Source organism: Gadus macrocephalus, chromosome 14 (genome assembly GCF_031168955.1).
Source record: "Gadus macrocephalus chromosome 14, ASM3116895v1".
In the NCBI taxonomy this organism is placed as follows: domain Eukaryota; kingdom Metazoa; phylum Chordata; class Actinopteri; order Gadiformes; family Gadidae; genus Gadus; species Gadus macrocephalus.
Window position 1 is genome coordinate 3,419,268 of NC_082395.1, and position 25,805 is coordinate 3,445,072.

General features: G+C 46.9%; 4 protein-coding genes and 1 non-coding gene across 8 annotated transcripts; all 5 read left to right on the forward strand.

Annotated features, from left to right (window-relative positions):
• The first annotated feature begins 2,224 nt into the window (after window positions 1-2,224).
• On the forward strand, window positions 2,225-14,216 carry gpatch1 (G patch domain containing 1). 2 transcript variants are annotated; one of them, XM_060072242.1, is made up of 20 exons: window positions 2,225-2,340; window positions 2,854-2,988; window positions 3,103-3,188; window positions 3,745-3,905; window positions 4,404-4,507; window positions 4,822-4,880; window positions 5,474-5,722; window positions 6,102-6,249; window positions 6,398-6,477; window positions 7,110-7,317; window positions 7,590-7,922; window positions 8,691-8,869; window positions 9,384-9,511; window positions 10,220-10,320; window positions 10,870-11,066; window positions 11,855-12,095; window positions 12,388-12,489; window positions 12,808-12,923; window positions 13,674-13,807; window positions 14,093-14,216. In XM_060072242.1, exons 1-20 carry the CDS (start codon window positions 2,271-2,273, stop codon window positions 14,124-14,126), a joined length of 2,865 nt encoding a protein of 954 aa, XP_059928225.1. In that variant the 5' UTR covers window positions 2,225-2,270; the 3' UTR covers window positions 14,127-14,216. The 2 variants fall into 2 exon arrangements, with proteins under 2 accessions (XP_059928225.1, XP_059928226.1); XM_060072243.1 differs by having other exon boundaries at window positions 11,855-12,072; window positions 12,368-12,489.
• Window positions 14,217-14,340: 124 nt separating this feature from the next.
• LOC132472563 (WD repeat-containing protein 88-like) lies at window positions 14,341-25,454 on the forward strand. 3 transcript variants are annotated; one of them, XM_060072246.1, is made up of 11 exons: window positions 14,341-14,652; window positions 15,365-15,475; window positions 15,734-15,822; window positions 22,302-22,365; window positions 22,439-22,577; window positions 22,770-22,899; window positions 23,150-23,334; window positions 23,825-23,907; window positions 24,131-24,199; window positions 24,319-24,402; window positions 24,842-25,454. In XM_060072246.1, exons 1-11 carry the CDS (start codon window positions 14,542-14,544, stop codon window positions 24,965-24,967), a joined length of 1,191 nt encoding a protein of 396 aa, XP_059928229.1. In that variant the 5' UTR covers window positions 14,341-14,541; the 3' UTR covers window positions 24,968-25,454. The 3 variants fall into 3 exon arrangements, with proteins under 3 accessions (XP_059928229.1, XP_059928230.1, XP_059928231.1); XM_060072248.1 differs by lacking the exons at window positions 14,341-14,652; window positions 15,365-15,475; window positions 15,734-15,822 and adding exons at window positions 20,639-20,782; window positions 20,893-20,948; window positions 21,028-21,252 and having other exon boundaries at window positions 21,383-22,365; XM_060072247.1 differs by lacking the exon at window positions 24,131-24,199.
• On the forward strand, window positions 16,487-17,775 carry LOC132472564 (uncharacterized). The gene is made up of 4 exons (XM_060072249.1): window positions 16,487-16,596; window positions 16,707-16,762; window positions 16,842-17,066; window positions 17,191-17,775. The coding sequence occupies exons 1-4, from the start codon at window positions 16,571-16,573 to the stop codon at window positions 17,697-17,699; spliced, it is 816 nt and encodes a 271-aa protein (XP_059928232.1). The 5' UTR covers window positions 16,487-16,570; the 3' UTR covers window positions 17,700-17,775.
• On the forward strand, window positions 18,552-19,858 carry LOC132472565 (uncharacterized). Its single transcript, XM_060072250.1, has 4 exons — window positions 18,552-18,688; window positions 18,799-18,854; window positions 18,934-19,158; window positions 19,283-19,858. Exons 1-4 carry the CDS (start codon window positions 18,663-18,665, stop codon window positions 19,780-19,782), a joined length of 807 nt encoding a protein of 268 aa, XP_059928233.1. The 5' UTR covers window positions 18,552-18,662; the 3' UTR covers window positions 19,783-19,858.
• On the forward strand, window positions 25,270-25,343 carry trnat-agu (transfer RNA threonine (anticodon AGU)). Its single transcript has one exon. It is a non-coding gene; the product is annotated as a tRNA-Thr (tRNA).
• Window positions 25,455-25,805: the final 351 nt, after the last annotated feature.

Consider the following 25,805-nt stretch of genomic DNA (forward strand, 5'->3'; position numbering starts at 1 on the left):
TACAGCTGCCTACCCTATATTCAGTAGCCTATTTAGTATAAGGCTTAAAGCAAAACAAGAAACACAATATAAACGCGTCAACAAAATATGATTTGAAACTACACGGTCATTCCTTTATTCTATTTTAGAACTGGATCTTAATTTCTTGGATGATCTGCACCAACAAAACAACTTTAAACTGGGAGGACTGTTTGTGGTACACTGTAGGCTATGCCTTATTGCACTTGGCATACAGACATTGGAGCTGAGCAGCACTTGCATATATTATTCACATTAATCGATTAGATGACTCCAAATAAATTATCAATTTAAAATTCTTATTCACAATTCTCAATCAAAAACAGCTTATTTTAGGACAAAAACGTACAATTATTTTAGCATATTTTCAATAGTTATGGATTTCTTGTATTTTCATACTGTTCCATAGGCTATCCCCAAATAAAAAATATCATAATATATTTATGACAAGCATTTTGAACAACTTGGTCTCACAGGAATCCGTGAAATGACCACGGACGCTTAACTTAAAATCCGTGGAAACCTCACGGATACACGCCGATTTCCGTGATACGGGCACGGAATTTGCTCCAATGCAAGTTAATGACGCTCACCACGTCCGTGGTCATTTCACGGATTCCTGTGAAACAATACACATTATAAATATCTAAGACTTTCAGAAATAAAATCATGGTACATTAGTTGCGTTATTATGCAGTGATAATAAATAATACTTGAATGTATCATCTCTGCTTGATAACACATTTCTTTGTACACACAAAAAGTCATAGTTACCAATTAGATAATTAACACGCTTTAATGATTAAAGCGTGGACCTCAATCGCATTGTTCTTGCTTTGATAACATATATATGTTTATAATACATGTATATAATCCAAACCTTATTTTCGGTTGTATGTAAAATTCTCCCCAGCAGAGGCCAGTAGAGAACCTAAAAGTTACTCCAAGTATGTAGACTAGAGACTGGTGAAAGCTCCTCCCAGTAGCCTATATTTACTGATTTTCTTTTAATATATGTGTGTGTCTCTGTGTGTGTGTGTGTGTGTGTGTGTGTGTGTGTGTGTGTGTGTGTGTGTGTGTGTGTGTGTGTGTGTGTGTGTGTGTGCGCGCGCGTGTGTGTGTGTGTGTGTGTGTGTGTGTGTGTGTGTGTGTGTGTGTGTGTGTGTGTGTGTGTGTGTGTGTGTGTGTGTGTGTGTGTGTGTGTTTTAATTGTATAATACAACTGAATAGCACAATTATCGATAGTTTCACTATTGTATTCCCCTACAACACCAACGGCAGCCTGTGACATCAAATAGTCAATATCCAAAGAGAGAAAATTACTCGTAGGTAGCCACGCCTTCCTCCGAATCTCCTGCACTGTCACTGTGTTGCTGGCTCCTTGCAGTTGTCATGTTGGCAGCAAAGTGCTCCGCGTCCATTCCCAATATTAGTCTGATATTTATCAGGTGTAGGGGTGGGATCGAGACCAGTTGATAACTTGCATATTCAAGTATTCGGCCATTAGATTGATTTGAAACGCGCTTTGCATGCAATTAATTAAGTAATCAATGAATAAGTAAGGATGAAAGTGAATCAGTGAACCAATTAATTGTTAAATCAAATGATTAATCACTAGCAATAAACTGTAGTGTCAATTAGGGCGGTTGTTTTATATGCTGACACTCACCCTCGCCTGCTTTGTGGTTCTTTGTTATTGCGAAATGTGTGCGATACCGACACATCTGTGTTTAGACGTAAGGGCCCATAGCTGTTTCAGCCCACTTGTCTAATTATGGACAACGCACTGAAACATTGGACATTTCTGAAATATGCTAATAATTGCATTGTTTAGTCTAGCTGTATATGGTGAGCAGTGGCAATAGTACACACATTTTCTACTGTGGCTGGATAGTCTGATGCTTAGCATATCCATAATTCCATTTGAACAAATTCGATTAACTAAACAGCACATTTTGCTTGTCTCCTATTAAAAGCTCTTGAGATAAAATAAAGATACAACGAAGATATTGCGTTTGATCTCCAGTTTCTGACCAGTTGACTCTTCCTCCCATGAACATTAACAACAGTGGCCGAGGGAAATATATTGTGTGTTATCTTTGTGGCCGAGGGAAATAGAGTGTGCGTTAACCCACCTGCAAGACCGGTGGGACGTTACCAAAGATATTTTCCTACGATGCCCACAAGAGGTCGCACTGTCCTATTTTCGTAGTAAGGTTTGTCCCTCTGCGGGCTCCGTTGTTGTAGTAAACATGGCGTCCGACGGCGACAACGACGAGGACTTTGTGAATTACGGGACTCCGTTGGAGCCTCTAGAAGAAGGTAGTGTGTTTAACAATCAATCTTGCAAAAATGTTGACGCTTGCCACTTCATTGCTCGATAATATGTGATCTCCCGCCTGTTAAAGATCCACCTGCAAGACCGGTGCTAACTCGCTAATGTGGAGGAGTTCATCCAGCATCACAGCCATACATGTGTAAACTATTCTGATAAAGCTAATTACAAGTCAATACTACAATCAACACTTAATATAATGTCCCTGGCTTATGCAGAATAGATCTCCACAGAATAGTCGGGGTTGGACCCATTCAGAACCAACCTGGGTTGTTTTGATCCAATACTATAAAATATGATATGATTTATATCTTACTGTAGATACATGGATGAATATTTAATTAGGTTTCGTAGTGACTTGGATTACTTCCCTGCAGGGACACTAGTATAACAAGTCTCCGTAACTCACACTAGGAAAACACGACAGTCCTCAATAGTTGTCACGCAAGACCTGAAAGGTAACGTGACACATGACCGGTCGCGACGTGTGTCTCTTCCAGACGAGCCGCTGAGGAGGCCGGTGCCGCTGCACGAGCAGACGGTGAAGGATGAGAAGGGCCGCTTCCAGAGGTTCCACGGAGCCTTCACCGGGGGCTTCTCCGCCGGCTACTTCAACACCGTGGGCTCCAAGGAAGGTGGGTGCCCCTCGTCTGGACCTTCTGTCACGTCGCCTTCAGTGAGCCGAGCGCTCGGTTGGCCGACGGTTGCTCTGAGCAGGCGTTGAGTTGACCCTGTGGTTGTGGTTGCAGGATGGACGCCCTCCACCTTCGTGTCGTCCAGGCAGCAGAAGGCCGGGCAGCAGCAGGCCAGGCCGGAGGACTTCATGGACCAAGAGGTTTGCGTGTCTCTGTACTCACACAAACACAAACCGTAAAACCTGCTTGAGAGGATCAGATAGGACACAACACCCGCTTGTAGTACTCTCACTTAGCCGGGGAAACAGAAGAAGCTGCACGTTTTATTTGCTGTGGTATATGCGTCTGGACCCCATCCTGTTCAGACAGATTTCTGGCAGACCTGGCCCGGGTCTGGCCAATCACAACCGTTCATCTAATAAAAGGCGGGTTTAATACAATGACCGTACAGAAGAGCGCCCTATGGGAGCGCTCTGTGGGAGCGGCCTATGGGAGTTCCTTGAAGGCATTTTTATAAACAACCAAGATGGCTCCCGCTGCTGAGACACACAATTGCTGTTGGTTGTAGGAACTTTTATCTGCGGTTGGATGAAATCGCCCCTTGGAAAACTGAGAGGTTCCAGACCCATACGCATGCGTGAATTGGTCTGAGGATAGGAGGGACAACTGGGGTCTCCATGCAGCGTCTGTCACCTGGAACAATACACTGATTACTTTCCAGCTGACGGTACCTCCTCTCCGTCTTTGGTTTTGTAGGACTTTGGGGAGCACGGCATGGCCCCCACTGAGATCAGCACCAGCGCTGAGTATCAGTCCAGCCGGAGAGACAAGATCCAGGACAAGGCCAAGACCATCCATGCTCTCTCCGCCCCTATCCCCGGGGACACCCTGCTGGAGGAACTCATAGCACCCGCTAGGTGAGACACACTGGATCCAAACCTACTGCTACTGACACATATAGTACCTACCAACACACATACTACAGACACATGTGATACTACTGACACACAGAATGCAAAGATAACAGTACCTCTAGAAAATGGACATTGCATCACAGTACGCATAGACCCAAAGTACTAGCAAAGTACCACAGTACTCGCATAGTCCCACAGTTCTAACACAGTTCAAACGTACTTGCACAATACCACAGTACTAGAACAGAACTACAGTACTTGCATAGTACCACAATAATATTACAGTATTCACATACTAACTCACTATGTTACTCACTAAGTGCCACAGTACTCATTTAGTACCACAGTACTACCGTAGTACAACAGTACTAGCAAGGTAGCACAGTACTAATATATTGCTACAGTACTGACATGGTACCACAGTACTCGCCGACACAAACAGAGACCGTAGTACAACAGAACATAAGTATGTGCTCTACTAAGCCTGTGATTGGTTGTCAGGCTGTCCATAGGGGTGGAGCTACTGAAGAAGATGGGCTGGAAGGAAGGCCAGGGAGTGGGGCCTCGCGTGAAGAGGAAGGCCAGCAGGCAGAAAACCAAAAAAGGTGGGTGACCCTGGAAACCTAGCGATGCTCTGAAAGCCACTTCCCCCCGAGTGGTGTTTTTTTTCTTTTAAATCAAATAACGACGCTCAGACTCAGAACTATCTATCTTCCTGTCCACAAGCCTAACATTTCTAACATCTGCCTTGAACTTTTTTTTTTTAACAGTTTAGATGTAATGGCATTCTTCCGATTTAAGATGGATTGGAAATAGTTGCTGGATGTTTCAAGCCGTAGCGTCATCCAATCAAAAAGCAGTAGGCGGGTTGGTCTCAATCAGGATGAGGACTAAAGGACTCTGTCCTTGTTTCTCCCAGACTCGGCGGTTAAAGTGTACGGCTGTGCGGCTCCCCGGGCCGGCTCCGAGGAATCTGAGGTAGGAGACGGAACTCACGGTTTAGGTGGTGAAGGTTTATTTTTCTGGTAACTCGCCTGGTTAATGGTTATCTTTCTGGTAACGTCTCCTGGTTAATGGTCATCTTTCTGGTAGGATAAAGTGTAAAGTAAGAAATAGACGGTATTGTTCCAAGAGTAATGATGGTACAGTACAATACAGTAACTAGAGTAAAGATGGTACATTATGATACAGTAACTACATTGAAAAGGGAACAGTATGATACAGTATTTAGAGTGGTACAGTAGGCTACAGTAAAGATAGAACTGTATGTTACAGTTACTACAGTAAAGATGGACCAGTATGATACAGTATTTAGAGTGGTACAGTAGGCTACAGTAAAGATGGTACTGTACAATACAGTAACTAGAGTAAAGATGAATAGTATGATGTAGCATTTAGAGTAGTACAGTATGCTACAGTAACTACAGGTGAACTGCCGTATAAGGTCCACAGTAAAACTGTAGTAAAGCTGTAAAGAAGAGGGGGGTTAATCCGGTACAAAGCGTACAGATCATACAGCACGGTAGACTAACCCTAACTCTCCGTGTCCGTGACCACCGCTGGGTCTCCAGGACGAGGACGAGGATGAGTTTGCTCCGCAGAACGTGACCTTTGCCCCCAAAGACGTCAGCCCTATCGACTTCAACCCCAAGGTGGGCGTGCACGGCCTGGGGTACCACGGGCTGGACCCAGGCCGCGCCATGAGGGGCGGAGCTGCAGCCGGGCACATCAACCTGTTCAGCATGGACTCTGACAGAGCCAGCAGCCTGATTGGAGGAAAGAAGCCGCACCAGAAACATAGAGGAGGAGTCGCTGGACAGGTGTGTGTGTGTGTGTGTGTGTGTGTGTGTGTGTGTGTGTGTGTGTGTGTGTGTGTGTGTGTGTGTGTGTGTGTGTGTGTGTGTGTGTGTGTGTGTGTGTGTGTGTGTGTGTGTGTGTGTGTGTGTGTGTGTGTGTGTGTGTGTGTGTCAGTCAGCAAAGGTGTGACCAATTAATGATAATGGCCAGAGTTAGAGCTGCCTTCATTGTTTAACTACTAGGTGTTATTACTTGTTATGTTTCAAATAGTTTTATTCAACAGAACAGAACTGTTTCCAATATTGCGTGTGCATGAAGGTTTGTGATCGACCACACGGCAGCATGTCTATTCCGTCAAGGGAAACGACTGACTCTCTGTTTTTTATGACCGTGGGGGGCCAGGCATTCGGTGTGGGGGCTCTCGAGGACGAAGATGAAGAGGTGTACCACAGAGACGCCATGTCTAACTATGACATGGTCCTGGGAGGGGAGGAGCCTGGGGACGGGCTGTATGGGTGGACCGCCCCCCAGCAGTACAAGAAGAAGAAAGGTACTTCCTGTTTCCATGTGGTGCACTTCCTGTTTACATGTGGTCCACTTCCTGTGGTCCTCCTCTCTTTATTGTACTTATAGCAACATGTTAAAAACATTGTTGTATAAACCTTTTGCATTTCTCTATTTTCCTCTTTCCACTTCAGAGAAGAATAGCGATGTCTCATACCTGGGGAAGATTCTGGAAGGATTCACTCTGGCCTCAAAAACTGTTGAAGTGAAAACCGTAAGTTTACCTGTCTGCAGGTCTCTCTCCGTGTCAGAATGTTTAGAGGCCATTTAGTCACATCCTTCTTATATATTTGTGCCTAAATGTTTTTAGCATCTCTCTAATATATTGTGACCTGATGGAGAACTCAGCAACTGTTACACTTGTCTTCAGATGTCCCAAAGTAATTTACCAGTAACCAACAACGTATTTTGACTTGGACCTGTGGTTCCCATCACGTCCGTCCACAACGACATTGTCTGACTATATGGTTCACTTTGACACACCTCCATGTAGGAGCTGCTCGATTATGGAAAAAATCATAATCACGTTTATTTTGGTCAATATTGAAATCACGATTATTCAAACGATTGTTTTTGAGTTTGAAAACATGATGTATTTATTCAGCATGCCCCCCCCAAAAACTTTGAAACTTCGCCTTAAAAAAATACACAAAATGGTCAAAAATAAATGTTCAAAATCTAAATTAATGTACAGATATGTATCCAGTTGATCTGCACTTTCCATAAAACATTTAATAAAAAAAAAGTTAGTTTTGTGATCGTTTGACGCTGAAAATCGAAATCGCGATCAAAGTTCAATGAACCGCCCAACCCTACCACCATGCTTACCCCCCACTGCTGTCTCAGGTCTTCACCCCGCCCAGCCTGCCCCGGGACTACCGGCCCGTGCACCACTTCCGCCCGGTGGTGGACCTCACCAAGGTCAGCCCCATCGTGGCCGCGGCCCTGCAGGCGTCCCGGGGCCAGATGGTCCCGGAGCAGGCGGGGCCCAGCGGGAGACACAACATGGACTCTGGCCAGAGGGCGGCGCTGCTGGGAGAAGAGGCCCTGCAAGGTGAGGCTGAGCCTGCTGGGCAGGACGTGATGTCACTTCCTCCTCCTTCTTTTCCTCGGCTAACTCTGCCTTTTGATGTTGTGGCGGGACCTAACGGACATGTTCCTAGTCTAACCGGGAATCAAAGAACATAGGCCCGATGTGGTGACTGTTGAGTGTTACTAGCATCTGAAGGCATCCTGTCAAAACGGGAAAAAACATTTTACAATGTCAAATTTTGTAACCCTTTTTTCAGTGGTACAGAAATGAACGTGTGTATCACTGCCCCCTAGGACCCACCTCAGTGCTGGACATGCTCCGTCCAGAAGACCGGGAGAGGCTGGCCCAGCTGCGGAGCTCCTCCCAGCCGGCCCCTGGCCCCGCCCCCACCAAGGACCCCCACGGTAGCATGGTGTCTGCCGGGGGCGCCGCCGCCCGGGCGCTGGCTCAGCAGGCCCTGGCCTCCAGGTTCCAGCCGGGGCCCTCCCCTGGGGGTCTGGGCCCCTCGCCCGCTGCCCTGGGGCCCTCGCCTTGTGGCCCTGGGAGCTTCAAGCCGTTTGAGAAGAACCCCAGCAAGCAGGCCCGCTACGAGCTGTACGTCAGCAGGATGAGGCAGGGGGACCGAGGTAGGAGGACCCGCTGGCTCGCTCTCTACAGGCCTTTACTGCGGGGAGTAGTGGTGGTGGCGGTGGTGGTGGTGGTGGTGGTGGTGGTGGTGGTGGTGGTGGTGGTGGTGGTACCCTTACATTTTACGTTTAGCAGATCCTTAGTCCAAAGAGACTTACATTTGTCGGAAGCAAGAGAAACGTCTATATATTGCTGTCGGTACAGTACGGCTGTTCATAGAAATTAGGGTCAACTTGCCAAGCGCTAACAATCGCTAGATAGCTAGGATAAAATGATACACAATGCAAGCACTTTTTTTAAGTGCAAGTGCTAGTTTTAGTCAGTAACACAAGCAGTGATTCTACCCCACCATACCATAATAACACTGAAAACTGAAGAACCGTAACTTAACGTCTGTCTAACTTAACGTCTGTCTGTCTGCCTGTCCGTCTGTCTGTCTGTCTGTCTGTCTGTCTGTCTGTCTGTCTGTCTGTCTGTCTGTCTGTCTGTCTGTCTGTCTGTCTGTATGCCTGTGTCTGTCTCTCTGTCTGTCTGTCTCTCTGTCTGTCTCTCTGTCTGTTTCTCTGTCTGTCTGTCTGTCTGTCTGTCTGTCTGTCTGTCTGTCTGTCTGTCTGTCTGTCTGTCTGTCTGTCGGTCTTTGTATCTGTCTGTCTGTCTGTCTGTCTCTTTCTGTCTGCCTGTCTCTTTCTGTCTGTCTGTCTGTCTGTCTGTCTGTCTGTCTGTCTGTCTCTCCCTCCCTCCCTCCCTCCCTCCCTCCCTCCCTCCAGGGGCCCTGGACGACAGCATTGACGGCAGCATGACGGAGTGGGAGAGGAGCAGGGAGCGGGAGGAGTTCTCCCGCTCGGCCCTGCTCTACCGTCCCAGCGGCTCCTTCCTGTCCTCCCGCTTCACCAGCGCCAAGCACGCCGACGACCTGGACAGCGTGGAGGTGCCCCGCGACCAGGAGGTCAGAACCCCCCCCCCCACGCCCCGCCTACGTTACCGTAGCAACCATGGCAACACGCTGTACCGTAGCATCGAACCCTGTGCATATTATATCAAACAACTCTTTACCAGAGCAAACCTGTGTCATGTATATGAATACAGTCATGTATATACATGAAGGCAAAACTATCATGTATCATGTCAAACTGTACTGTACCCTACTGTACTAAAGAACATTATATGACATACCATGACAGACCACACTATACCATGTTATCATAGAAAACCTTATACACCACACCATGATGTTATCATGCCATAGCAAACCACACTATACCATGTTACCATAACGAAGCACACTATACCATGTTATCATAACGAAGCACACTATACCATGTTACCATAACGAAGCACACTATACCATGTTACCATAACGAACCACACTATACCATGTTACCATAACGAAGCACACTATACCATGTTATAACGAACCACACTATACCATGTTATAACGAACCACACTATACCATCCCCAGGGTGACGAAGATGATAAGCAGGCCGCCGTGAAGATGAAGATGTTTGGGAAGCTGACCAGAGACTCCCTGGAGTGGCATCCTGACCCACTGCTCTGTAAGAGGTTCAACCTCCCTGACCCCTACCCTGGGTAAGACCAACACACACCCTGACCCCCACCCTGGGTAAGACCAACACACACCCTGACCCCCACCCTGGGTAAGACCAACACACACCCTGACCCCCACCCTGGGTAAGACCAACACACACCCTGACCCCCACCCTGGGTGAGACCAACACACACACACACACACACACCCTGACCCCCACCCCCACCCTGGGTGAGACCAACACACACCCTGACCCCCACCCTGGGTGAGACCAACACACACCCTGACCCCCACCCTGGGTGAGACCAACACACACCCTGACCCCCACCCTGGGTAAGACCAACACGCACCCTGACCCCCACCCTGGGTGAGACCAACACACACCCTGACCCCCACCCTGGGTGAGACCAACACACACCCTGACCCCCACCCTGGGTAAGAGACCAACACGCACGCACACACACACACACACCCTGACCCCCACCCCCACCCTGGGTGAGACCAACACACACCCTGACCCCCACCCTGGGTAAGACCAACACACACACACACACACGCACGCATGTGCAAACACACCCTGACCCCCACCCTGGTAGAGACACACAAACACTCTTTTCCGTCTCTCTTTTTCCAACTATTGTTTTCAATACATGCTAGTTCCTGTTGTGTTGTTTGCCTCATCCAAAAACAGTCTGTCTGCCTTGTCTGTCTGTGTTTTCTGTCTTGTCTGTCTGTCTCTGCGTGTCCAGTTCAGGGATCGTGGGTCTACCGACGGTGAAGAGGGACCGCTTCTCCGTCTTCAACTTCCTCACCGTAGCGGAGCCCACGGCGGCCGCGCCCGCTACGCCAGGTAACACGCGTCCTCCCCTACACAGTAAGAGTCAGGAGGGGGGGGGGGGTCTAGAACAGCAGTCCTACTGGGGCCCAATCCCATTTCTGCCCCTTACCCCTTCCCCCTTCCCCTTGTTTTGAAGGGGGAAGGGGAAGGGGTAAGGGGTAGAAATAGGATTGGGCCTAAGGCCCAATCCTATTTCTACCCCTTCCCCCTTCCCCTTCCCCTTCCCCTTCCCCCTTACCCCTTCCCCTTCCCCCTTCCCCCTTCAAAACAAGGGGGAGGGGTAAGGGGAAGGGGTAAGGGGTAGAAATGGGATTGTGCCTGGGTTACAGCAGAGCTTGTGGGGGGAGACGGACCGGACCTCAGATAATAATCTATGAGAGTGAGAGGCCAGGCTAGGGAGCATCATATCGACCAATACACCGTGCCCTATAAACCAATGCTGCATCAGACACACTGCTCTGTACCAAACAACGTTATACGATGGGGGGCCTGCCCCCACCCTCACCACCCCTACCTCTCCCTTCCTCTGTCCTCCTCTCCCCCCCCCCCCCCTCTCCTCAGCTCTCCCGGAGCCCACCAAGAGATCCAGGTGGGACTCCACCAATAAGAAGGAGAAGACAGAGGAGGACCCCCTGGGCGACTTCCTTTCCACGGCTCGGAGCCAGGCCTCGGCCGCCCAGGGGGGCCCGTCCAGCACAGAGCCGTCCGGCATGGACCCTGCTCCTGCCCCGGATCCCCCGGCAGAACCGGACACAAAGGTGTGTGAGGAACGCCAACAGCCAGGCGTGTGTTGTTCCATCCCAGCACCGAGGGGTAGCCCCAACTAGTCCATAGAGGTCAATAGAGGAAATAGAGGTTGGTCTAGAGAGGTTAGTCTAGAGAGGTTAGTCTAGAGAGGTTAGTCTAGACAGGTTAGTTTAGAGAGGTTGGTTTAGAGAGGTTAGTCTTGCAGGTAGTACTGAGAGGTAAGTCTAGACAGGTTAGTCTAGAGAGGTTAGTCTCGAGAGTTCAGTCTAGACAGGTTAGTCTAGAGAGGTTAGTCGTGAGTGGTTAGTCTTGCTGTTAGTCTAGAGAGGTTAGTCTAGACAGGTTAGTCTAGAGAGGTTATTCTAGACAGGCTAGTCTAGAGAGGTTAGTCTTGCAGGTAGTCTAGAGAGGTTAGTCTAGACAGGTTAGTCGGGAGAGGTTAGTCTTGCTGTTAGTCTAGAGAGGTTGCTGTAGAGAGGTTAGTCTAGACAGGTTAGTCTAGAGAGGTTGCTGTAGAGAGGTTAGTCTAGACAGGTTAGTCTAGAGAGGTTGGTGTAGAGAGGTTAGTCTTGCAGGCAGTCTAGAGAGGTTAGTCTAGAGAGGTTAGTCTAGTGAGGTTAGTCTTGCGGTTAGTCTAGAGAGGTACGTTTAGAGAGGTCAATATTGCGGTCAGTCTATTGGTCAGGTTGTTGCTCTCCCAGCTAATCGTTCTCTACCTGTTGAGGTGGGATGTCGTGGTCCAGCCCTGTGTTGGCATGGTTACACTGGGTGTTCATGCACATCCCTCTGTGTCCTGCAGACCAAGGACGCCCCCGGCTCTGACGAAGAGGAGGAGGACGAGGAGAGGCCCTCCATGGACCTCTTCAAAGCCGTCTTCGCCAGCTCTTCCGACGAGAAGTCATCCTCCTCCTCCTCCTCTGAGGAAGAGGATGAGGAGGATAAGGATGAAGGGGAGCATCTGGCCGGCGCCGGCAGTCTGTTCAACATCATGCCGAGCGTGAAGAGTACGACGCCCTCCTCGACGGCCGCGGTGCCACCTGGTAATGACTCACTGTCTAAGGGAAAGGATTCTGATCCTTCTTGTTCTCGGAGATGTGATAGAGTGCTGTTCTAGCAGAACCACCAGTGACCAGTGTGGGGTCATGAAGACCTCGCTGGTGGTGAGGAACTGTTGAGTAGGGATGTGTTTACTTCTTGGTAAGATCATCGTTTTTGTGTCTGACGTTCCATGTCTGTTTTTTTTAATGTTTTGACCCTATTTTTGAAGACGTTATTATAGACCCTTCCTTAATAAACCTGATCACTTACTGACATTAAGTATTGTTTCTGAAGCGTTGGCGGTTACGGTGAAGCCTGACCCGGATGCAGCTCCGCCCCCTCCGCAGGAAGAGGAGGAGTTTGGACCCAAGCTCCCGCCCCCTTCGGCTGCACTATGTGAGTAGAATGATGACGAGCTGCTTGGTCGCCATGACAACGGTGTTTTCAGGTTCATCTGGTTCTAGTGTAATGAGATGGTTCTGGTGAAATATGTCAGTTTCCAGTGTTGCAAGATTGTCCCGGATGTGTCTGGTTCTGGTGAGATATGTTTGGTTTTAGTGCGGAGAGATGGTTCTGGTGAGATGTGTTTGGTTTTAGTGCGAAGAGATGGTCCTGGTGAGATGTTTCTGGTTCTGTTGTAACGAGATGGTTCTGTTGTGATGAGATGTGTCTGGTTCTGTCGTGCTGAGATGTGTCTGGTTCTGGTGTTTATAGCTGCAGCAGCAGCGGGAGAGTCGTCGCGGTGCCTCCCTCCTAAGCAGGAGAAGCCGACCAGGAGCAAGGAGAAACACAAGGCCAAGAAACAACACAAGCACAAGAAGGACAAGAAGGTAGAGAGCTGAGTCCTCTCAAGTCTCCACGTTCAACTCCAACCTAACCTCAGCCCTGACCTTTAAACTCTCCCTCTAGGCCTTTATTCTTTTACACTCTGTGTGTATTTATACGGGCTTTGTGCTTTTTGGCCAGAAGAATAAAGAGAGACACGGAAGTGTGGTGAGGAAAAGAGACGGACATGTGACATATAATCAGAACTGGGTCATGTATTTATGATATGATAACCTAGCACACCAGCAGATTGACGCCATACCTCTGAGATTTTAACCTTGACGAGACCTTTTTTAATGTATCCATGCGCCTTCCTTGCTCTTCTGGTAACGGTAGTAGTTCAATTGACTTATAAAGCGCATTTCTAACCAGTGACCGTTCCTAGCGCTTTACAATGTTGCCTCACGTTCACCCATTCATATTCACATTCACACATGCAAAGCGACAGCCAGCTTGTCGAGAGCAGTCAGGACGAGGTGTCTCGCTCTGGGACACCTCGACACTCAGCTAGGAGGAGCCGGGAATCGAAACTAGCAACCTTCCGGTGACCAGTCAACCCGCCCTACAACCTTCTGAACTTCAACCCCTCTGACTTTGCTCCTCTGACATTTCATTGACCAGGTCATGAATACCTGTCCACGTCCATACCCTAACCTCTCTGTTTGTCCTTTGCATTTCATTTACTGGTAATCCTGTATTAACCTCTCTCCTCTGACCTTTAACCCCTTGTCGTCCTCATGCCCGTTTGAGTGCAGAAGAAGAAACAGAAGAAGCACAAACACAAAGGGAAGGAGAAGGAGAAGAAGAAGAAGAGCAGGAAGTCCGACAGCAGTTCAGAGGGCGAGGAGGACGAGCCTGGCCAGGTGTCCACAGAGGAGCTGCTCCAGAGGTCAAGGGTCACCCCGCCCTACTTTACCGTCGGTTGTATCTGCTCATAGTCGTCCGACCTGGAAGTAGTATTTGAACAGCCTGCTACTTTGTCTTCAAATTTTGTAGGGTATAAAATAATAATAAAAAATAAAACCTGATATAATAGTTACAATAAATACAAATAGAAAAAACAAAATAATGACTGTTTTTATGCTGTTATAAAATATATATCGAAGATATTTTTCAAATCTCAAAAATACAAATGGAAAACACAATATTAACTGTTATGTTTTTTTTCTTTCAGGTTGAAAAGTATCCGTTCCAAGGAAGTGTGGTGAAGGATAATGTCCTCTGTGAGGACAGAAAACCACGTCTGCTTATTTTAGTGAATCTATCATGTTTTGAAAATAAAATGTTACCCAAAGGTGTTTTTTTTTTTTGAGTCTACTCAAATTCAACCATCATAATAATCTGTATTCAAATTAAACAGTCAATGCAAGATATTGTTAACACAACACATTTAGCCAAACTATTTCTTACTATTGATCTTTGATTGAATATCACGCACAAGCACACACACACACACAGACCAACAAGCACAGACACACACACACACCCTCTCACTCACACCCACACACACGCACACAGGCTTGTATAGTGTAGCTATGGTAACCGCCTGCAGTTCAATGGCATCATAAACACATGTAGAGTAAGTTCAGCACTTGACTGCTGAAGTCACCGATACGTATAAGCATGGCCCTAAGGGACAGCGACCCCCTAGCGCTGGACGAGCCTGCAGGGGGCGGGCAGGACCACCCGGGGGGATGGGAGGAGGAGACGGAGGTCCGCCAGCCCAGCTCCAAGGTAGAGGGGGACTCCCGTTTGACACCGCGAACTGCAGATCGCACATCGATGGTTTCAGTGTGTTCAAGACACGTTTGGTCACGTCAGTCAGTTTTTTGTGCTTTATGATCTTATTTTTTTTTTTATGAGTATTTTATGTGGCACCGGGAACCATCATAGTGAAATTATTAAACGTTAATGTATCAGATGTCAACACCGCCGTCGACTGCATTACACGTCGCCTAGCAACCGAACTCTGTAGTTGCGAAACTCCCAAGCCCCCCCCCCAAACCCACACCGTCATCCATCTGTTGATTGGGAAATAAGGTTCTTGAGGTTTAGGGTTCTACATGTTACCTGTAAGGTCCTGTATATGGTTGGTGTGTGGCTTCTCTGTGTGTTTGGGTTCTAGGTTCCCTGTTAGGTGTGTTTGTTCTGAGTTTGGGTTCTAGGTTCCCTGTAAGGTGTGTTGGTTCTGTGTGTTTGGCTGCTACATTCCCCCGTAAGCTATGTTGGTTCTGCGTGATTTGGTTCTAGGTGTTGGTTCTGTATGTTTGGGTTCTAGGTTCCCTGTAAGGTGTGTTGGTTCTGTGTGTTTGGGTTCTATGTTCCCTGTAAGGTGTGTAGGTTCTGTGTGTTTGGGTTCTAGGTTCCCTGTAAGGTGTGTAGGTTCTGTGTGTTTGGGTTCTAGGTTCCCTGTAAGGTGTGTAGGTTCTGTGTGTTTGGGTTCTAGGTTCCCTTTAAGGTGCTGCGTGGACATGGCGAGGCTGTGACCAGCTGTCACCTGTGCTTCGACGACAGCCGTCTGCTGACCAGCTCCCATGACAACACAGCCATCATATGGGTGAACAGGAAGTGATGTCACTAATAGCTGCAGTTATTAGTCAACCCAGAGCTATTTAGAGAGATGGCATCTCTCTAAATAGCTTTGAGTCAACCTAATTCAACGAAACAGTATGACTAACAATGCCATGAAAACAAACGATTACCTGGATGAGTTACTGATGACTGGGTTTGAAGTAGAAACCATTATGATAGCATTGAAATCCCATAGAATGTCAGCATATCGACAAGTAAGCTTGAGTACAAGTACTTTATTCAGGACACAGATCGGCTGGTGGCCTTGCAGTGCTACGGAGGATCTCATTCTGCTGGCATCAGCGAATGTGCCCTGGTCCCAGGAACCAACCGGTGAGCCGTTCCACAACAGACCAGACCAGACTAGGCCACATAGCACTTTACTGTACAGGGCCAGAGTTGACCACATAGAATCTCAATGGACCAGTGAGAAGAATGAAACAGGTAGAATGTAACCAGACTCAAACCCCAGACTTCAAGGTGGTCAAAATAAAAAATGCGTTGGATGGGGCGGTTCTGGTCACTTATGATCACCAAAATGGTTTGTTTAATATCATGTATCACTTTATATATTCTGGTCACTTATGATCACCAAAATGGTTTGGTTAATATCAGCCATCACTTTATATATAATATTCACGATAAACTAGCAATACATAATTAACAATCCTAACCTAACCTACCAAGAATAACCAAACCTTACAAAACATACCAAGTTTGACTAAACCTATCCTAACAATAACAATCGTTAAACAATTTAAGGTATTCAACAAAGATAGCTAGGTTAAGATGCTACACAACTAAGTACTTATTTATTTTTATGTACTGCCAGGACGTAAAACATACAATTAGTGCGTACATTAAGTGCCAGGACGTAGAACATACAAAAAGTGTGTATAATTAATTGCCAGGACAGACCTACAAGGTGTTTCTACTTGTTATGTTTCCTTTGTGTCATGGCTTGCGCCCCAATCTCAGGTGGGAATCATCAACTCATTACGTTCTGATTGGTCAGCTGGTGTCGGGCAGCATTTAAAATCCCAAACGATTTGTCTTCATGTGGTAGTGTCTATTTGAAAGAATGGCAGCAGTATCCCTCTTTACGTGGTAAGTGATGCATTTTATGATTATTTAAGTTTTCTTTTGAGTTATTTGATTGTTGTGATTGAACCAGATTTTTAATGCAGTTCTTGTTTGTAACTTCTTTCCTGTATTAGGGTCTTCCTCCAAGCAGTTTTGCTTTTGGATGTCCACTGTAGGCCTGTTAAGATGGGTGTGTATTCTGAAATGGAGGCTTTGATTAAATTGAGTCATGGTTTAAATTCTTACTTGTTTTAAATTTGATTTTTAAGGTCCATACTTCATGAATAATGCTGGATACACGGCAGGTCGTTCTTCTCAAGGTCCGGCCTTCATGGTTAAAGGTGGATCCACGGGAGGTGTTTCTTATTCACCAGATCCAGCCTTCTACCAACATGAAGAGCCGGAAGCCCCTGGAGACTACGGCACTAGCTCCGCTGCTGCTCTTCCCTCTGGAAAAAGCAACAGCCATCCCTCCTTAACCGACTCGGCTCAAGGTAACTTGTTGGATCCTCGTCCATTATTGCGAGTTATTTGTATTCATTGGCACCAAAACATCTTTATTCCGTCAGTGTATAGGGTGTTCCAATGGTACAGAAATGTTACTTTGTTTGCTTTCAGCTATCGCTTGGGTTATCCCTCCTAGCGTCTACTCTGGGCACTCAAAATCGGGTCAGGGTGGGGCTGCATCAGGGTCTGCCCCCAGCCACGCCATGCCTGGTCCGCAGTTCGTCCCAGGAGAGCTGTTCCAACTCGAGAGCACAATGGACACTGGACGCGTCATTTCTGAGACCCAGGAACGGGGCAACCCTCCTCCTCCTCCTCCTCCTCCACAATGGTTTGCTGGAAACACTGAGGTCTTCAACAGCCCACCTGCACAAGAAGCCTCTATGCCCAGCAGCAGCCCTTATGGCTACTACTATCCTTACGACTTCATGTTTGTCACCGGCCAGTACCCTCCCGGAACCTATGCTCAAGCCAGTAGTAGTTTTGAGAAAGGCGGTGATGAGTTCATTGAAAACCATTACGTCCGATACGAGTATCCCGACGGCCCCGGTAAGGAGCACCCAATGCAGCCTTACCCCAGTGACGCTTGGCACGGCATGGGGAAAGGGATGCCTAATCATTAGCGTGTTTCTCCTGGGATGCAGTCTTTCTGGAGGGACGGGTGGAAACGGTTGTTCAATAAAAAAAATACAACTTTGATTTGTCTTGTGGGTTTTACTGTTTGTCACCCACACACCAATGTGCACCACCCTTTAACCTGATCATCCTTGAGCACAACATGGTTTATTGCCTGGAAGTTGAACCTCCCTGGGCTGGCTTCAGTTGGACTAAAGACGATTGGAACTTAATTTGTTTGCTTTTATATTTTAATTCCTCAAATATTCAGATGTACTGACCTAAAGGTGACTAGATGGGTCATCTACATTAGTGACTAGGACTTGACCGACCACGCTGTAAATGCAACGGACCCCAAATGGCCTCGACTATACAATATGTAACCAGACTCAAACCCCAGACTTCAAGGTGATCAAAATAAAAAATGCGTTGGATGGGGGTTCTGGTCACTTATGATCACAAATGGTTTGGTTAATATATCACTTTATAATATTCACGATAAACTAACAATACATAATTAACAATCCTAACCTACCAAGAATAACCAAACCTTACAAAACATACCAAGTTGACTAAACTTGACTAACAATCGTTGGCTTAAACAATTTAAGGTATTCAACAAAGATAGCTAGGTTAAGATGCTACACAACTAAGTACTTATTTATTTTTATGTACTGCCAGGACGTAAAACATACAATTATTGCGTACATTAAGTGCCAGGACGTACGACATACAATAAGTGCGTACATGAAGTGCCAGGACGTACAACATAAAAAGTGTGTATAATTAATTGCCAGGACGTACAGACCTACAAGGTGTTTCTACTTGTTATGTTTCCTTTGTGTCATGGCTTGCGCCCCAATCTCAGGTGGGAATCATCAACTCATTACGTTCTGATTGGTCAGCTGGTGTCGGGCAGCATTTAAAATCCCAAACGATTTGTCTTCATGTGGTAGTGTCTATTTGAAAGAATGGCAGCAGTATCCCTCTTTACGTGGTAAGTGATGCATTTTATGATTATTTAAGTTTTCTTTTGAGTTATTTGATTGTTGTGATTGAACCAGATTTTTAATGCAGTTCTTGTTTGTAACTTCTTTCCTGTATTAGGGTCTTCCTCCAAGCAGTTTTGCTTTTGGATGTCCACTGTAGGCCTGTTAAGATGGGTGTGTATTCTGAAATGGAGGCTTTGATTAAATTGAGTCATGGTTTAAATTCTTACTTGTTTTAAATTTGATTTTTAAGGTCCATACTTCATGAATAATGCTGGATACACGGCAGGTCGTTCTTCTCAAGGTCCGGCCTTCATGGTTAAAGGTGGATCCACGGGAGGTGGTTCTTATTCACCAGATCCAGCCTTCTACCAACATGAAGAGCCGGAAGCCCCTGGAGACTACGGCACTAGCTCCGCTGCTGCTCTTCCCTCTGGAAAAAGCAACAGCCATCCCTCCTTAACCGACTCGGCTCAAGGTAACTTGTTGGATCCTCGTCCATTATTGCGAGTTATTTGTATTCATTGGCACCAAAACATCTTTATTCCGTCAGTGTATAGGGTGTTCCAATGGTACAGAAATGTTACTTTGTTTGCTTTCAGCTATCGCTTGGGTTATCCCTCCTAGCGTCTACTCTGGGCACTCAAAATCGGGTCAGGGTGGGGCTGCATCAGGGTCTGCCCCCAGCCACGCCATGCCTGGTCCGCAGTTCGTCCCAGGAGAGCTGTTCCAACTCGAGAGCACAATGGACACTGGACGCGTCATTTCTGAGACCCAGGAACGGGGCAACCCTCCTCCTCCTCCTCCACCATGGTTTGCTGGAAACACTGAGGTCTTCAACAGCCCACCTGCACAAGAAGCCTCTATGCCCAGCAGCCCTTATGGCTACTACTATCCTTACGACTTCATGTTTGTCACCGGCCAGTACCCTCCCGGAACCTATGCTCAAGCCAGTAGTAGTTTTGAGAAAGGCGGTGATGAGTTCATTGAAAACCATTACGTCCGATACGAGTATCCCGACGGCCCCGGTAAGGAGCACCCAATGCAGCCTTACCCCGGTGACGCTTGGCACGGCATGGGGAAAGGGATGCCTAATCATTAGCGTGTTTCTCCTGGGATGCAGTCTTTCTGGAGGGACGGGTGGAAACGGTTGTTCAATAAAAAAAATACAACTTTGATTTGTCTTGTGGGTTTTACTGTTTGTCACCCACACACCAATGTGCACCACCCTTTAACCTGGATCATCCTTGAGCACAACATGGTTTATTGCCTGGAAGTTGAACCTCCCTGGGCTGGCTTCAGTTGGACTAAAGACGATTGGAACTTAATTTGTTTTTTATATTTTAATTCCTCAAATATTCAGATGTACTGACCTAAAGGTGACTAGATGGGTCATCTACATTAGTGACTAGGACTTGACCGACCACGCTGTAAATGCAACGGACCCCAAATGGCCTTGACTATACAATATGTAACCAGACTCAAACCCCATACTTCAAGGTGATCAAAATAAAAAATGCGTTGGATGGGGGTTCTGGTCACTTATGATCACCAAAATGGTTTGGTTAATATATCACTTTATATATAATATTCACGATAAACTAACAATACATAATTAACAATCCTAACCTAACCTACCAAGAATAACCAAACCTTACAAAACATACCAAGTTGACTAAACTTGACTAACAATCGTTGGCTTAAACAATTTAAGGTATTCAACAAAGATAGCTAGGTTAAGATGCTACACAACTAAGTACTTATTTATTTTTATGTACTGCCAGGACGTAAAACATACAATTATTGCGTACATTAAGTGCCAGGACGTACGACATACAATAAGTGCGTACATTAAGTGCCAGGACGTACAACATACAAAAAGTGTGTATAATTAATTGCCAGGACGTACAGACCTACAAGGTGTTTCTACTTGTTATGTTTCCTTTGTGTCATGGCTTGCGCCCCAATCTCAGGTGGGAATCATCAACTCATTACGTTCTGATTGGTCAGCTGGTGTCGGGCAGCATTTAAAATCCCAAACGATTTGTCTTCATGTGGTAGTGTCTATTTGAAAGAATGGCAGCAGTATCCCTCTTTACGTGGTAAGTGATGCATTTTATGATTATTTAAGTTTTCTTTTGAGTTATTTGATTGTTGTGATTGAACCAGATTTTTAATGCAGTTCTTGTTTGTAACTTCTTTCCTGTATTAGGGTCTTCCTCCAAGCAGTTTTGCTTTTGGATGTCCACTGTAGGCCTGTTAAGATGGGTGTGTATTCTGAAATGGAGGCTTTGATTAAATTGAGTCATGGTTTAAATTCTTACTTGTTTTAAATTTGATTTTTAAGGTCCATACTTCATGAATAATGCTGGATACACGGCAGGTCGTTCTTCTCAAGGTCCGGCCTTCATGGTTAAAGGTGGATCCACGGGAGGTGGTTCTTATTCACCAGATCCAGCCTTCTACCAACATGAAGAGCCGGAAGCCCCTGGAGACTACGGCACTAGCTCTGCTGCTGCTCTTCCCTCTGGAAAAAGCAACAGCCATCCCTCCTTAACCGACTCGGCTCAAGGTAACTTGTTGGATCCTCGTCCATTATTGCGAGTTATTTTTATTTGTATTCATTGGCACCAAAACATCTTTATTCCGTCAGTGTATAGGGTGTTCCAATGGTACAGAAATGTTACTTTGTTTGCTTTCAGCTATCGCTTGGGTTATCCCTCCTAGCGTCTACTCTGGGCACTCAAAATCGGGTCAGGGTGGGGCTGCATCAGGGTCTGCCCCCAGCCACGCCATGCCTGGTCCGCAGTTCGTCCCAGGAGAGCTGTTCCAACTCGAGAGCACAATGGACACTGGACGCGTCATTTCTGAGACCCAGGAACGGGGCAACCCTCCTCCTCCTCCTCCACAATGGTTTGCTGGAAACACTGAGGTCTTCAACAGCCCACCTGCACAAGAAGCCTCTATGCCCAGCAGCCCTTATGGCTACTACTATCCTTACGACTTCATGTTTGTCACCGGCCAGTACCCTCCCGGAACCTATGCTCAAGCCAGTAGTAGTTTTGAGAAAGGCGGTGATGAGTTCATTGAAAACCATTACGTCCGATACGAGTATCCCGACGGCCCCGGTAAGGAGCACCCAATGCAGCCTTACCCCAGTGACGCTTGGCACGGCATGGGGAAAGGGATGCCTAATCATTAGCGTGTTTCTCCTGGGATGCAGTCTTTCTGGAGGGACGGGTGGAAACGGTTGTTCAATAAAAAAAATACAACTTTGATTTGTCTTGTGGGTTTTACTGTTTGTCACCCACACACCAATGTGCACCACCCTTTGACCTCATCACCCTTGAGCACAACATGGTTTATTGCCTGGAAGTTGAACCTCCCTGGGCTGGCTTCAGTTGGACTAAAGACAATTGGAACTAAATTTGTCAGTTTGCTTTTATTCCTCAAATATTCAGATGTACTGACCTAAAGGTGACTAGATGGGTCATCTACATTTTTGACTAGGACTTGACCGTCAACAATGTACAAACACCGGACCCCAAATGGCCTTGACTATACAATATTAAAGGGACGACCAAGACTTAAAACTGAGGCTGAACTACTCCTTCTCGCCAGCATGGTGACGGTTTCCTGGGATCAGACGATGGTCTGCTGGGACCTGGAAACGGCGAAGACTCTGGTACACCGATAGTTCACCCTTTTTATTTTTCTCAGTCCATCTCTGTCTATGGCTCATTGCTTGTTTGTAACAGTGGACATCGAGGCATGCTGGCTTGTTGACCTCCTGTAGCGTGTCCTCTGACGGGAAGCTCATCGTGTGCGTCTCGGACATGGACAACGAGGTGGACATCTCCCTGGCAACCAACGGCGAGTGTCTGCACAAGGTTAAAGGTAGTTCTCTATCAGAGTTTAAATTGCATGGAAAAACACTGAGCATTGGCTTAGATTACCAAAGCGGTTAAATGTGAAAAAGTTTACAATATGTACAATACAACTCGCATACTCGTGTCTTATCGGCTGCTCTGTCGCCAGCTTAATATGAAACTCGGCATGTGTTAAGGAGCACTTGGTCCCCCCACCCAGAGCACCACAGTTCCACCATGACGCGCTGCAGGTTCGATCCACAGGGGCAGCACGTGGCCACGGTGTCTGTGGACCGCACCATCAAGCTGTGGGACCTGCTGGCCCAGCGCACCACCATGTCCATCAACAGGTGGGCTCGGGACGAGACGCACACCTGCAGGCCTTGAGGAGCAGTACTTCATTAATGTATAGCAGTATCATGTATTCGTTAGATGAGGTCCAAATGTAGAGAAAAAAGGCCTCCGTTCAATGCACAAGATGAGTGGTAGAAATGGGAAACGCTAAAATAAAATGTCAACATTTGAGAGCGACTCACCGTATAGGATTTGAAGTGAAACATGACTGGCTTTTTAGTCTCTCCTGTGTTCCCCAACCCGCAGTAACCATAGCAACACCGTCTCCAGTTGCTGCTTCACCGACAGCGGCCGCTTCTTGTGCACAGCGTCGTGGGACCGCAGCCTCCAGCTGTGGGACCTGGAGACCGGGACCTTCCGCTCCCGGGGGGGCCTGAGGCTGGAGGGGGTGCACGTGGGCTCCGTCAGCTCTTGTGTCTTCTCTGCCGACGGTGAGCCCGCCTGGAGCAAGGCACTCGCACTTTACCACTGTGTGACGTTCCCCTCCTTTTGAACCCGTTGGGTATGGAGAGAAATGGGGCCCCCCGCGCTGTGAAGGAAGTGTGCTACAGCTTGAACGCACTTCTTTTAACCTAAAACAACGAAACAAAAGTGGCCTTGTCTTTAGGCTACCAGGTCGTGCAGCACTGTCACTAGAAATATGAGTCTGCTAAACGTCTGCTAGATTTCTGCTTAAAGACTCCATGATAACGCGTCTCTCAATGGTACTGAGGACAGGAGAGACAAAAAATACGTATTGTAAGTCGCATTGGATAAAAGCATCTACTAAATACCCAGAAGGTAAATGTTAAAGATCCTCGCTGCCCCCTCTGCTGTCTTCATCAGTATGATGACTTTCCCCGTCGGCCTGCTGTTACTGAGCCCCTGTCGTCATCCAGTGTGTCTGTGTCATCTCCCCCTTGGTTCCTCCCTGTCTCCCAGCTCAGCTCCTGGTGTCCGGCTCCTACGACAGGACCGTTGCACTCTGGGATATGGCCTCTCAGTGCCACACACTCAGCCTAAAGGTAGAGCAACATTAAGGGGTAGAAATTAAATATTAAGAAGAGCAAAGTAGACTAGAAATATGGAATTAAAGTGTGGCTTTTTTTTTTCTCATGTCCAGCGGCTGAGTAGCTCAGTGATTAGGGGGTATGTTGGTGAGGAAAAGGGTCATAGTTTATGGTCCAAGATCTTCCTTTATTATTAATTTATGTACGTCTTTATTGTTTATATTTTTGTTAACCCCAGGGCCACAGTGATTGGGTGACAGACGTTTCAATCAGTATGGACAAGAAATTGGTGGCGTCTTGTTCCAGGGTACCAACTGTCTCTTTTATTTCAGTTGATGTGCTATTACGATTACATCGACCTCTCTCTCAATCGCTCTCTCTCGCTTTCTTGTAAAAATTGCATGTCCCTCACACACTCTCATCCAGGACGGAACGTGCAGGCTGTGGTCTGTGGAGGCCTGTGATGTGATCCCAGAGGTGGTGGGGAAAACAGAAAATCAGCTGCTTAAGGTCCTTCACACAAACACTGTATTCTACACACTCTATACTTTCTTTCACACGCACGATGCACGCACAAATGTCAAAATAAGTGATGACAATTGATGACAGGAAAGTTGGATGTTCATCTATGAAGTATTCCCCCTTTCAGATTTGAAAATGATCATGAGCATTTTTCAAACATTTTTAAAACTCAATCATCAAAATACACTCAACTAGTTTTAAATTCCATTTTTGCACCCGTTTATTTTGAGTTAAAAAATAAATAAATTATCATCTTGAAACCTCTACCCTGGAAGGCCTACAACTGTCCTGGGACCTGTTTACTGTTGCTTTATGAAGCTATATATTCATAATGGATGAAGTTTGTATGGAGGTTACAGTACCTACAGGTTTAAGCAAGCGCTGCATGCTGGTCGTGACCGTGTGCTGTTGTCTCTCTCTACCTCAGTGCGGGCAGTGCGGCGGTTCCTTCTGTGTGCCCCGCTCGGAGGCCTCGGACCAACTGCCGACCAACTGTGTCTTCTGCCGGATGAAGACTGGCGGCAGATACCGTCCTCAGCCTCCCTCCCTCTGACTACCGTCCTCAGCCTCCGGCCCTCAGACTCCCTTCCTCAGTCTATCGTCCTCCTCAGCTTCTCGTTCGTAGCCCTTTATCCGCACGGCTCGACGAACCAACGAACCTTATGAAGCAATTCTGCAAAAAATACAACTGATTGGTTTAATAAACGGTTTACTTTTTAAACGGGACTTTACTTTATCAATCCTGTGTGATTGTGTGTGGCATTAAATTTACTTTTAAACCGTATTTTACTTATTTATAAATCCTGTACTTTGATGCGTAGAATCATATTACCCAATTCCGTTGACGTCCTCGACGGCGCCGTGGCTTAGATGGTTAAAGCGCCTGTCTAGTAAACAGGAGATCCTGGGTTCGAATCCCAGCGGGGCCTTTTGTGGAAACCGCCAGTATCTTACTCATGAAGAACACGTCATGTATCTCCTCAGTAGGGTGTCTGTCAGTGAATGTTTGGGAATAAAGTGTGTCTTTGTACCATTGTTTTGTGTTAAGTTAGTTTAGTTACATAGGCCAGCTCGCTTCAGGTCGTCCCAACCCCGGCTGTTCCGTGGACCTGTAAAATAAATTAACAGCCCCATCCTTTGTTTAAAAATCAGGCATCTTAAAATTAAGGCATTATAATTGACCACATGTCCTCCAAATAATTTTATGAATATGCCGGTCCTTGGAACAATAAAGGTTGGAAACCCCTGGTTTAAGCCGCCGCGCTGAGCTGTGGCCCCTGCCGGCCGCAGGGGGGCGCAGTGACGCCGGAGTCCGTATGGCAACCGGGGAGCTGAGGGAAGAAAGAAAACATGAACAGGAGCTCGGCTCGTCCGCTCACAGATGCAGGCTC

What these genes read in the sequence shown, in the direction of transcription:
- gpatch1 (XM_060072242.1), top strand. Translation starts at nt 2,271, where the DNA reads ATGGCGTCCGACGGCGACAACGACGAGGACTTTGTGAATTACGGGACT. An exon ending in GGCCGCGCCCGCTACGCCAG is followed by an intron (nt 10,321 to 10,869) that starts GTAACACGCGTC and finishes CCCTCTCCTCAG; the next exon opens with CTCTCCCGGAGCCCACCAAG. An exon ending in GCCCCCTTCGGCTGCACTAT is followed by an intron (nt 12,490 to 12,807) that starts GTGAGTAGAATG and finishes TGGTGTTTATAG; the next exon opens with CTGCAGCAGCAGCGGGAGAG.
- LOC132472563 (XM_060072246.1), top strand. Translation starts at nt 14,542, where the DNA reads ATGGCCCTAAGGGACAGCGACCCCCTAGCGCTGGACGAGCCTGCAGGG. An exon ending in TGGAAACGGCGAAGACTCTG is followed by an intron (nt 22,366 to 22,438) that starts GTACACCGATAG and finishes TGTTTGTAACAG; the next exon opens with TGGACATCGAGGCATGCTGG. An exon ending in GTGTCTGCACAAGGTTAAAG is followed by an intron (nt 22,578 to 22,769) that starts GTAGTTCTCTAT and finishes CCCCCCACCCAG; the next exon opens with AGCACCACAGTTCCACCATG.
- LOC132472564 (XM_060072249.1), top strand. Translation starts at nt 16,571, where the DNA reads ATGGCAGCAGTATCCCTCTTTACGTG. An exon ending in GCAGTATCCCTCTTTACGTG is followed by an intron (nt 16,597 to 16,706) that starts GTAAGTGATGCA and finishes TTCCTGTATTAG; the next exon opens with GGTCTTCCTCCAAGCAGTTT. An exon ending in CTGTAGGCCTGTTAAGATGG is followed by an intron (nt 16,763 to 16,841) that starts GTGTGTATTCTG and finishes TTGATTTTTAAG; the next exon opens with GTCCATACTTCATGAATAAT.
- LOC132472565 (XM_060072250.1), top strand. Translation starts at nt 18,663, where the DNA reads ATGGCAGCAGTATCCCTCTTTACGTG. An exon ending in GCAGTATCCCTCTTTACGTG is followed by an intron (nt 18,689 to 18,798) that starts GTAAGTGATGCA and finishes TTCCTGTATTAG; the next exon opens with GGTCTTCCTCCAAGCAGTTT. An exon ending in CTGTAGGCCTGTTAAGATGG is followed by an intron (nt 18,855 to 18,933) that starts GTGTGTATTCTG and finishes TTGATTTTTAAG; the next exon opens with GTCCATACTTCATGAATAAT.